The following is a 13,141-nucleotide window of genomic DNA, read 5'->3' on the forward strand; positions in this document are numbered from 1 at the left end:
ATATTAAAAACCATTTAAATTGCAATATATATATATATATATATAAAATAGATAATTTAACATAGATGAAGGGAATCCAAAAGTGAAATTGATACTTGTGTGATTATTTATTAAATCCCTTGCAGCTTTCAAGCTTTTTGTCTAAAATATATGAAACATTCAGCAAATTTGTACAAAAATAAATAGCCTATAATACCTTCTGAAATCACAAAGTCCTTCAACAACTCAGTGTACTTTAAAATAGTACTTGAATATAGATGATTAACTCATATATCATCAATTGGCTTCCAACACGTTTACACATTTGTTTACTACATCTTGTAACTTTTAAACAGTTCATTAATATAAACAAAACATTCATCAAATTTGTATGAAATTGAATAGTCTATATTAAATAGGGAGAAGTCCTGTAACGCCAGACGGCACCAAGTACCGGGCACTCTATTTTACACGTATTATTTAAGCAAGTATAAATCTTATTTCAAAATACAAATGAAAGGGGCACTGGGAGCACACAGATACAGGATCACGCGCCAAACTTTGCCGGTGACGCCCACGGCCACGACGAGAACAACCCTTTCCTGTTTTAAGCGCAAAATCACGGCGTCACCTAAATATCAATAGCTTTTCTAGCATATTTATGCATTTACATTTGAGTGGTATGCAAAGATGAAAATTTTACTTGATTGTTATCAGTAGAATGGTAAAATATTATTAGATCTTTTAACCAATTTTAGTAAGCGTCACCAAATGAACAAAAATGTCTGTCCCTTAGCACCGGACACTAAGCGGTCCCTTAGTGCCGGACAGTAAACATTTTAATATTTTTTGTGATAATATACTTAATTTATTCCAATTATTTAATTTAGTTCTGTATGAATGCTAACGGTCACTACATACCCCCATTTTTCGTATTTCCTAGTCGAAGAATGATAAGCTTATGGTGAATGCGCCAGTTGAGGGCATCGGTGTGGCCTAGCCAAAAGGGTGGATGAATAGTGACTTTTTTGCAATATGTAAAAATATTCGTCAAAGACACATGTGCAGACATTCCAGAGTGTGGAGATGGCTACATATATGATCAATGCAGGTTATTTTGAAATGTCCGGTACTAGGTGCCACTGTTCAAAATCATATTTTTTGATACCAAAGTTTGATTGACAGTATTAATTATTTTTTAGCAAAGATTGCGGTTTTGTTAACTTCGTTTGATTTCTAACTTTGTTATCTAACATAAATCATTTCATTTCGTAAAATATTTTATGATTTATTTATAAATAACCTTAGGTGTCCGCCATTAGGGGACTTCCCCCTAATATATGAAATCGGACTACCTTAAAGTCCCAAACAGAACCAGGATGCATCCTGATTTTTGCAAATATGCAAGACTTTTATAAATTAGAGAGAACTATTACATTATGTTTGTTTGATATAAATGGTGTGTTTGGAAAATGTGTTGTAAATTAGATTATCTACAAGTTCTACTATTAATTTTTGTCCTTAATTAACTTGATATACTTTAAAATCGCAATTGAAATTGGTAAATATGCCTGAGCGCTTTCCATAGAGCTATGAATATTAATTTGTAATTTATTCATGCTTCAAATTTGTGCATTTTTTAAATGTATCATTTTGTGCATAGATTGAATATTATCGACTTGTTTTTTATAATATATAATATAGCATTTAAGTATAAAATTCTGCTTTTGACAAATTTATTTCAAAATTTGGCAAATTATAAGTGTTTACAGTAACAGCTAAATACTCTGCAAGTAATCTATTATCAATGACTTTTTTTAATGGATCCTTATTTGTTAATTTTTAGACATGCTTCCTTGTAGAGTAAATAAATATTTATTTATTTATTCATTTACTCTACATGGAAGGATGTCTAACAAGATATGGAAAATTAAAATAAGGCATCAATATTTCATTAATATTTAGTTGCCTACTATATATTTTAGCTCTAAGAGTCTCTACAGGAATTCACGCCTCAAGAAAGTAAAAAATAGGCATCAACATTTGTGCATGGATTTTTTTATCTACAATATAAAATAAACCAGAAAAAATAGTCTCATTGCCAGGAAAAGGATTTACAAATAATTGATCATTTAGTGCATTAATTTTTTTTTACAATATATAGTAGAGCATATGATTAATAAAAGAATGTTTTAGGCACAACTGTGCCTTAATTAGATTACTACAATATTTTATGGCTGATCAAGACTCTACAAGGATTCAAGTTGAAAGAAAATGACAAATAATCATCAACAATTTATTATTTTGTACATGATAGATGATCATACCATTGGTTTTGCAAAATTCTATTGTCTACAATATTTTTTTGAAACCACAAGATCCAACAGGTACTTAGCCCCATTTCAGAAAAAGCAGTGAAAAATAATTGTGCATCGATTATTTTTTACCACATATAGTAAAGCATTCGATTAATATGAACAATGTTTTGGGCCCATTTATGTAAAATTTAGAGGTCTATAATATTTTATAGCAGATCAAAACTCTGCAAGGATTTAAGTCTTAAGAAAATGACAATTAATCATCAACTTAAACTACGTGGATTTATTGCCATTGTTTTTGGCAATTATGTGCAAAATTTTATCGTCTACAATATTTCTCAACACCACTAGACCTAACAAGAACTTGGCTTCATTTTCAGGAAAATAAGTTATACATAATTATTTAATTATTTAATTATTTTGTGGATGGTTTTTATTACAATATGTAATAATGTATTCGATGAATACGAATGATAGTATTTTTGGGAAAAATTATACTGTATCTAATGTTTTCTAGCATTACAAGTCTCATGTTTAAGAAAAATGCAAAACAGTCACAAATATTTAGTTATTTTATACACTAAATGTTTTTATGACAATTACCGAATATAATTTTAATTATATTTCCGTTTCAATTAATATGAATAATACTTTTTGCACAATATTCAAGACAAGTCAATATTTATCTGTTCGCCTTCAAAACTCTACACGAATCGAAAAAAAACGAAGGTAATCGTGGAGATAAACATATTATAGCATAAAAAACAACAACCTTGAATCATTAAAAGACATTTGCGGAATGTATATTTTCCTTGCATAAATTTACCTGTGGTAAAAGTAATAATACAAAATCGATACAACAAAACTTACATGTTTTTTTGTGTTTTGATTAATCACTTATTTATTTATTGAACTTTTACACAGTGTTTATTCCCACAACACGGGCACATTATTGTACACTCGGTATAACATATTTAGATGTTTTTTTAAATGTTTTTTCATTGACAATACATAATTAATTCGACACAGAAAGTGCGGACACCGCGTACGAAGGCGAAATGACAGCAGCAAGATGGACGCTTGACTTTTATCAGCTGATTTGCACATGCGCCATACAAAGGTACCACACATGAAAAAATAGAGAATGAATTATTGTATTAATTGAATTATGTGCTTTGTGATATATTAATTTAATTATACAATACCTTTTGTAAATGTAGAAATTGCATAACGATTGCGTTAATTGAATAAATTTTTAATATTGCGATTGCGCAAGGAATATTTGCAAACGGTGGCACCACCTGTTGGAAAGTAGAGAGTACTTCACAGTATTCAATTAAGATGGCAGCTCAAGTGTCAACTGTCTGAATTTGCTGTCGTTATTTTGTTAAATTTAAAATATTATCGTAGATATAAAATAAATATAAGTATAAAACAGAACTTAAAAAAAACGAGTGTTAAAAAAAGGAGTTGTCGAAATTACTTGGTTGCTGAAAAATGAAAATTATGTATTCCTTCAACTGTAAGGATTTACAAATATGTAAGTTCACCCATTTAGACTACTATCATATATATATATATATATATATATATATATATATATATATATATATATATATATATATATATATATATATATATGTATATACGAGGTCTGTTCAAAAAGTACCCGGAATTACTAATAATTAAATTTCGCGGGTCTGGAGTGTCTGATTGTCAAAATTTTTTTTTTATTGTGTTGGTATACATGCCCCTAAAGTATGATGAAATTTTCAGCTATATTCACTGTTTACTTTGTCTGTGGTAGTCGCTAAGGTTCGACGTGTTTTTCTGAGCTCGGCGATTTTTACAATGGATGAATTGAAAAGTCAAAGAATTTGTATTAAATTTTGCGTAAAAAATGAAATAAAGTGTTGCAAAGTGCAAAAATTCACCAGATATGGCTCCGTGTGACTTTTTCCTATTCCCAAAGTTGAAGAGACCCATGAAAGGACGGCGGTTTTCCTCGATTGAAGAAAATCGCTGAGAGTGCTCAAGGACATATCAAAAAGTGAATATCAAGGGTGCTTCGAAAATTGGAAAAAAAGCTGGCATAAGTGTATTATATCTGGGGGGGACTACTTTGAAGGGGACCACATTAATGTAGACGAATAAATAAATATTTTTTTGAAAAAACGAAAATTCCGGGTACTTTTTGAACAGACCTCGTATATATATATATATATATATTACTTATTTGGACTGAAAAAATGAGTTTATATTTGAATTTATTTAAATAATAATATCGAGTCTACATATTCATAGACATACAGTCACAAATCAACAATACAAACATAATTCGTTCACTTATACACATATTTAACAATAACAATGGAATAACATACGCAAGTATTAAAATCGAACTAACATACCTATTCTTATTAACAATTCTATATATCTAAACATTATAATACTATTTTTAACTAGTATCTCTAATAACAAAAAGTCATAAGTAAAATCAGCTTTGCTGAGACATTATATATATATATATATATATATATATATATATATATATATATATATATGTTCATAATTATATCATGTTTTAATTGCATGCTTAAAATTGATACCTCGATCTATGAATCCTATGTACGACTAGAAATTAAAACCGACAGTCCATCTCAACAAAAAAGGTCTTTACATTGTACACCAATATTATCACAAATACATTCCGTACAAGGATTACTTAGTTCCACAATAACTTGCCCAACCGAGTACATTTTACCATAAATATTACAACCGGCCAATTTGAATATGACATTTGCATTATCGGATGAAGAGTCTTGAAGATCCGAAGGCCTTTTAGGAGGGTTTGTAGTTAAAGGTTTTTTTGTAGTATTTATATCGATGACTGGTGCATTGTTGATTATGTTTTTGACAACATCTTTGGATGTGTTGATTTTTGTAGCCAGTTTAGACCTTTGTGTGGTATGATTATCCAATACTAAATTATGGAATTTTGTTATATTTTTTCTTTGTGCTGGCAATGGGTTTCTTTTCAATAATTCATAGCTATTACTTGGTTTATCATGATCTTTTAAAACATTTATCCTAATTTCTTCTTTAGGTGTTTTGGTAGTTTCCAAACTTTCTTCCAATGGTGAAAATATATAATTCAGTACTTTATCTAACTCAGACTCCCCGGATTCTAAATCAGGAGCACTTGTGGTGTTTTTAGGTTCCAATAAAATTATTTCTTCTTCATCATCAACATATGCTTGAGTCGTACTATATGATGTATCATCATCGAAGTTTAATAAAGAGTTTATTTTTTGTGCATTTGTATTTATTTCATTTGCAGCTGTTGTGAAAACAAACTTATCCGGATTTATAACATAATTGTTGAACAGGGGCATGGATTCTCCAGGAAGAAAACCACCTACGAATAGAAATATATTTGTTGTTGTCGATGAGAATAATAAATTTTATGCGCCAAATATAATTATTCACCTTCAGTTTTTGCAGGAGGTGCGAATCCTTTTCCTCCACTATAGTCCAAAGTTGAATCTTCAGAATTTCTAAAAAAAAAACAAAAATTACTAAAACTTGTAGTCAATTATTCAGTAAGATAATTTTTTTTTGTAACTACCCGAAGGGAGATTGAGACACCAAATTTATTTTATAAGGTGCATCAGCTTCTGCATTTTTTCCCAAAGCATCCGCAGCTTCAAACTTAATAATTCTAAAAATATATAAAATATCGTTTAGATAATAAGTGTTTTATGATCACTGTGCTCTATTATATTTGCTCACCTAACATTCGGTAAACTTGGAGGCAACATAGTATCATAATCCAGTTCGTAATCATTATTTTCGTCTCTCGTTTCATTCCCTGGCAAATCCACTACAAAATCTGTTGTAATATTTATCCCGCTGACATCCCTTTTGTCGTGTCCTGATTTATTATTGCCGTTGTCATAAAAATACTTACCTTCATTATTCAGGGCTATAGTTTCGTAGTTTTCAATCGATTTCTTGAAGATCTGTCTCAACTTCTGTGCTAGTTTTTTGGACACATCTTCTTTTGGTGTCACAGATTCTGAATTCAAAGATTCATTGGATTTGTGATCACTGGTTTCGTATTTGTCAAAATCGAATAGAGTTGTCGTCTCTGAATTTTTCAGGACGTCTTGAATTATTTTGCTGATTTTTGTTTTTTGAGACACTGTGGTGCCCGATACTTCTTCAGAGCCTAAAAACATAGACACAGTATATACCTGATGTGTTACAATTACCCCACATGTGTTTCATAAATTCTACGGTTTTTTATCTTACTTCCTCGTTGTGCAGAACATTCAAATCTTTCAGGACAACACTGAGTATTAGTTGTGGAGAAAACAGGAGAGCATCCAAGAGGTGCAACTACAGGACAAGGAACACTCGTGCATTTCACTACACCATGAAGACACATGCACTTTGAACAAGGATCATTCTGCGACAATGATCCCAGATTATCTGTTATCATGCTTCCTTCTTTGTACTGAATACCACCAATCACACAACCACCTGAATAAAAAATGTGAGGAAAACAATGTACACCAGGATAGATGATTTAAAGTTACCTCCCAAGGTCCTGTGCGTCCTGACAGAGACAATATCTGTTTTTTCTGGACATACGTATCTGCCTGGACAGCAGGATTTTCCGCCATCAGCCGATCGCTTCCGGCTTCCTGGTGTAGAGGATGTTCCGGAAACTACTGGTATGCATCCTGGTGGAGTCGGAACGCATTCCACGCTGGCGCAACGTTCAGTACCATCCGGGGAACAGTAGCAGGCCCGGCAGGAATTGGAATTGCTGGTTGCTGAACCAGCGGAATAAATGGTCCCATCTATTATGCACCCACCTGGGTAAAAGAAAAATAGTAAAAAGAAATATAGGAAGGAATGTAACGATGAATTTACACAAATCGTGTGGTAAATATTTTGTTTTGGAAGAAGTAAATTATTAAGTCAGATAAAATAATTAATTTATCTAGTATTTATATTTATCGTATATAAAATATATACTACGCTAAAAAGAAGAATTTCCAATTTCAAATAATTGATAACCACTATAATTACTTTTTTTCACTTTATTCTCAATAACTCCACGGTGAAGAAATAGTATAGAAACAAGAAATAGTACTCACCTTCACTCAAGGTAGCATTTTTGGTTCGCAAGAAGTCTAAATCGTTTAAAACAGCTCGATTTTGCAAGCGATCTGCGAGAAATTACAAAATAGGAATAAAAAAATTGATACACACAACCTACTGTTTATAGTGCGACGAGGAAAAGTGTTCATTTATGTATTTAATACATGTCTTGTAATTTTTAAACTATTTATATAGCACATATGAAATCTTTGAGGAATTTATACAAAATTAAATAGTCTGCAATAGTGTCTAATCAGACAATATATGATGTTAACATTCATAAAACCTGTTTTATTTATTTTTTCTACCCCGTTTACCATTTTCTTGTCCCCGTCTCCATCCAACGTGTTTGCACAGGAGTCGCGGGCAACACTCCGAGCGCCTGGTCAGGGTGATGCAACCTGGCGGAGGCGGGTCAGGAAATTCAGGGCAGACTCTCAACCTGCACCTAAGGAGACCCGTGGAGCAGGCACAACGCAGACACGGAGACTCGGTGTGGACTTTAGAGCCATCTGGGTAGGTCTGGTTGGCGTAGAGACATTCTGGGAGGGGGATGATTCTTTGTTATACGGTTTATTGGAAATAAATAAAATTTTAGACTATTTGTAGAAAGTACAAAAATCTACTAATATTATAGCACCCTAAAGCAATTCTAGATAATCTTGAAATCGTGGTTAAAATAAAAATTCGTAATTAAATTATATATAACAAAATATTACGGAACAACTCGTTTGCTCTAAAATATCAATTTATTTATCATTTATTTATTTATTTATTTATTTATTTATTTATTTATTTAAATATATATCCCACAGATTTCTTCCAAGAGGACTCAAAAATACAATTGATTTTTTTTATAGTATGACTTTGGACCATGCAAATATTTAGGAAAATTTTATTAAATTAAGCAATATATAATATTGCTTATTACCTTTTAACCCTGCAGCAAATCGGTATACTCATAAAAATAAACACTGTATTTATTAACTTTGAACTTCTACAACAATTTCCCATCCAGTATTTCCTGATCGATTGAACTTTCTAAATCTAAACAGAAACGCCCTATGGATCGATAATATACTTTCACATGCATACTTTTTTTACATCATAATTTCATCTTCTTTAAGGTTATGTAAATTCGTGAGATGATCCGAAAAATTATCATATTTACTTTCTTTTCGATAAAAATCGACAATGACAAATATGTAAAATATTTTAGATAAAATTATGTAAACCTTTCTTTATTCAAATTCGTTTGGAAGAAAGTTAGATTAGGTAATCGAATGTTTTGATAAAATCAGACTTTTGGGAGTACATTTGTGTCATCTTCAGTGACATTTATTTTATATAGAAAATCTTGTTTTTTAATAATTTTTTTAATAAAAAGCAAGACCGATTCCACTATATCCCACTAAAGTTGTAATGGACTTCATCAGAGATCAAAATGTTTTGAAAGATGATCTCAATCTTTATAAATAAATCTATACATTCTTCAATGTTTCTGTGTCTCATAAAGTATCCCACTAAGGTCTTTGAGACAAATAGATCGTTTAAGCCATTTTTTTCCAAGAACCGCAATTCCTTCTTCAACTGTACAATAATAATTCTCTTCTCCATAACTGTTCTTTAACACGAATACAATACAAAGACGACGGAAGATATGAAAACTTATTCATAAATTATTTATTTATCTCACCGGTAAGATAAATTATAATATACAGTATTTTTTTTAAAAAAATAGTAATTAGTTAAGAAACTTACCGGTTCTTTGGTAATGTTCTGCGGAAATTTGTCCAAAACAGGAGATGATGGTTAGACACAGGATGGATGGTAGCAGGAGTTCCATTATGAAACTTTATTTAGTTCAGTTGATAACTGAAATTCGTCAAACACAAACTGTATAATTATATATATATATATATATATATATATATATATATATACATATATATTTAATGTATAATTATATTGCTTCCGGGTACCCTCATGAACTACCTGCACTCTTGTAACTTTTACACCGTTTATCTCAATTTCATGTAATGTTGGGAAAATTTGTACAAATATAAATTGTTTGTAATCTCTTATGGTCTAATATAATTTCTTGTAGTAATATGTTTAAATAACTTTATGTATATTGTTCTACAGCAACTGGGTAAAAAATTATATGAATCGCGCTCAAATACAGTGCGGGCTTCAATTGTGGATGGATTATGGATGGATTATTTATTAATATATTTCTTACTTTTTGACCAATTTGTACCAAATAAAATTACCTATAACATTTTTTAACAATATATGGTTCTACAGCAACTCGGTATATTTTAAAAAAGTACTTGAAGGAGTATGACACTTAGTGCGCTCCTTTATGTTTAAGAACTTCATCTAATTTGAATACAACATTCGATAAATTTGTACAATTATTATATTAATTATCTATAGGATGTTCTAATACAATGTTGTTTTACAACTCGGTATACTTCAAAATCGTATTTACTAGTATATGGAACTAAGCACGCTCAAATATAGTGAGCATTTTCAACTTTTATTTTCTCATGATATCTCTTGCAACTTTCAAACGATTTGGTTAAAATAAATAAAATATTCGACAATTTTTTACAAAATTAACTAAAGTGCAATATTTATAATACAATGCAACCTAATGTAATCTAAAATCGTAGTTGTTGCTCAACATCTTTAATTGTTGTTGTGACAATTACTTTAGTCTGCATTTAACCATACATTTATTTATTATATTTTTTTGTAATTTTTGATTAATTGGTTTTTCTTAGGTAAATGTAATGATTGCCTAATTTGTATGAAATTAAATTAATGTCAATAATAAACCCTACAGCAACTCAATGTGCTCTAAAGTTGCGTTCGAAAATAAATAGTATAAGCGAGAAGTATTATTTATGTGCATTTTTTATTGGAATCTTTTGATTAATGTGATAATGTGAATGATGTATTGAAATATTAGAGAAAACTGAATATTTATAAGATCTTTTAAATTACATAATGCGCTACGGCAACTTGGTTTGCGAAAACAGAAAACTTTATGGTAAATATAATACATAGAATGAAATTACTAATTAAAAAAATGAGTAATTTTGTACAGTAAAAATGCTAAAAAAATTATATATTTTGATTTAATAACTATGTTAGAAAATCGTTAAAATTATTTATCCAATCTCTTTTTATTACTAGTTGGTATCGGTATTTAGCCTTGAGGCAAGTTACATGAACTTCCAGGATATGTGTAAATAATCAACTTAATCAATAAAAATAAATTAATTTATGGGTGATTAAAAGTATTCCGAGTGGATTTATTACACATAATTGAAAACGAACGAACACATTAACTCGGGGTATTTTCTGAAAGCAAATTTTCAAAAATCAATTATTTTTATAATTGAACCAGTTTCCGTAGGACTTTAATGGTTTAGTATGTTTATTAAGACCAATTACCTTATCGTTATACCAAGTAAATCGTCTAATTTTCATTTTAACAAACGTCAAAAAAGACTACTGATTTTCTCAAATTTTCCATAAAATGCACCAGTTCCATAAAAATGACATTTTATGATTTAAGTACGTGTTATAGTATAAAATTCATATTTGATTGTGTATTTAATTCTGAATAAATAAATTGAATCGTAGTTTCTATAAAGATTTTAATCATTCACATTCAAAATAAACACTTTTCTCGTTCGCCATATTCATCTGTGCGTAGAATTGAAAAAAAAATGCATTTAATTTGCAAATGGAAACGTGATTTTTATTCACGCAATTATAAAAAGAATAGATTAAATTATTTTATACACATACACATTTTTTATTAAATTGCTTGTTTTTATTTCATTTGCAGTAGAAATTTTTTTATCGCTGAGTTTCCAGTACGATTATAAAGTCGGTACTTTATTTTGCTGTGGGGTTATATAATACCACACAATATAATACAATTTAATTTTGTGCAAACTTTTAAAATACTTTATTCACCTTAAATATAGCATTAAAAATTATAGCTGATTTTTTATTGCAATAAATAAAAACATTGAAGATGTTTTACGCTCTGATTTCAATTTTAAAGTACACCGACATGCCCTTGAGTTTTGTTGTTAGTAAAAGTTATGGATAAATTAATTATAAATAAAATACGTCATGCAATTCATTTACATTAACCGAATACTTTAAGATATAAAAACTGTTTCCATAATAAATGCACAATTAGCACGTGTGTGCTAATTTTTTATTTTTAATTGTAGTTTTAAAATATACTGAGTTGCTGTAAGGATAATTGTAATAGACAATAAAATAAATAATTTCTTTTGAAACAATGTTTCCAAATATTTTATATTCCTTAAACTCATTGTTTTGAAGACACAATTTATGTGAAAAATAAATACACGAATGAAATGAATATTTTTACCGTACGATTTTAAAATATAACGCTTTTAGCAGAAAATTCTTCAAAATATTTCATTTGACAATTTTTCATATAAATTAATACTATCTGTAAATGATTGAATGCACAATTCACTGTGAATAAAATTCTGAATAATAATAATATATTTTTAAATATAACAAACTGCTGTAACGTACCATGTTATTTTGATAGACAATAATACAAATTTGACAAATATTTCAATAAAAGAAAAAAAAAATGCAAAAAGCAATAATATGAGAACATAAAAAATTGTCTAGTTCAAAATCCGATTTTAAAGTATACCGACTTGCTTTAGGATCGAACAACATTAGATAATTGTATATCATTTAATTTGTCGAATATTTGATTAAAATTGTAGAAATGAAATATTTATCAAATATACGCACAGCTACAAATAAATTTATGAAAGATCTGTAAATACCATAGGTGTGATCTATGATTTATTGGGATTTTAAAGTATACCGAGATGCTGCAATATTAATTATAACTATATATTATCCTACCTTTAGGATAATGTAATTATAATTTATATTGCAGATTATTTAATTTCGTATGAATTTGTCAAATATTTTGCTAAAATTAAAAGAGGTATTTATGAGAGATATATTATGAGAGGTAACAAATGTACCAAACAAATAATTAAGCTACATATAAACAAATGGGCAATATGATAATATTAATAAACTTACATATTCCACTTTTTCCACAATTGATTTTTTCAAACACTTTTAAACACTTTTTCTACAACCGACAGACGGGCAGACAAACAGACAGGTCTATTAACAAACGGTATTTCTGCACTGTCGACATACAACTTTGCCTTAAACCTGACCCGATGAGAACTCACACTAATATAAAATAAATATGAATATAAATGAATATATTATATAGTGTGTGTTTTTTTTTACTCAAAACGAGTATTTCTCGGTATAGAGGTCCAAACGACTCCCGAGGTCCCTTGTGAATGAACTCTATCGCCGACAATGCAAGGTTCTTTGTATTCTTGCAAAGAACCTGATGGAAAAGTAGGAGAGTCGGCGGGGTTTGAGTATGCTAAGGGAGTAGGTAGATGGTGGAAATTAATTAATCTACAATATTTGATAATGTTCAAAGACCCTACAGCTATTCACTGCACTTCAAAACATACTATTGATTTAGGTGCATTTGCTTGTTTTATATTGTTTACAATTCTTAAAACAACCCATTAACATTTTTTTAATAACATTTT

At 29.5% G+C, this 13,141-nt stretch overlaps 1 protein-coding gene across 1 annotated transcript; it reads right to left on the reverse strand.

Moving 5' to 3' along the window:
- Positions 1 to 4,957: 4,957 nt before the first annotated feature.
- On the reverse strand, positions 4,958 to 9,315 carry LOC113366841. The gene is made up of 9 exons (XM_026608495.1): positions 9,231 to 9,315; positions 7,787 to 8,011; positions 7,466 to 7,537; positions 6,899 to 7,180; positions 6,612 to 6,842; positions 6,090 to 6,528; positions 5,926 to 6,018; positions 5,787 to 5,854; positions 4,958 to 5,715 (listed from the first exon to the last, which is right to left on the reverse strand). Exons 1-9 carry the CDS (start codon positions 9,313 to 9,315, stop codon positions 4,958 to 4,960), a joined length of 2,253 nt encoding a protein of 750 aa, XP_026464280.1.
- Between the last annotated feature and the right edge of the window lie 3,826 nt (positions 9,316 to 13,141).

The sequence above is a fragment of the Ctenocephalides felis genome, unplaced genomic scaffold (genome assembly GCF_003426905.1).
Source record: "Ctenocephalides felis isolate EL2017-DRISC unplaced genomic scaffold, ASM342690v1 CF-g0.4_SCAFFOLD_00633, whole genome shotgun sequence".
NCBI lineage: Eukaryota > Metazoa > Arthropoda > Insecta > Siphonaptera > Pulicidae > Ctenocephalides > Ctenocephalides felis.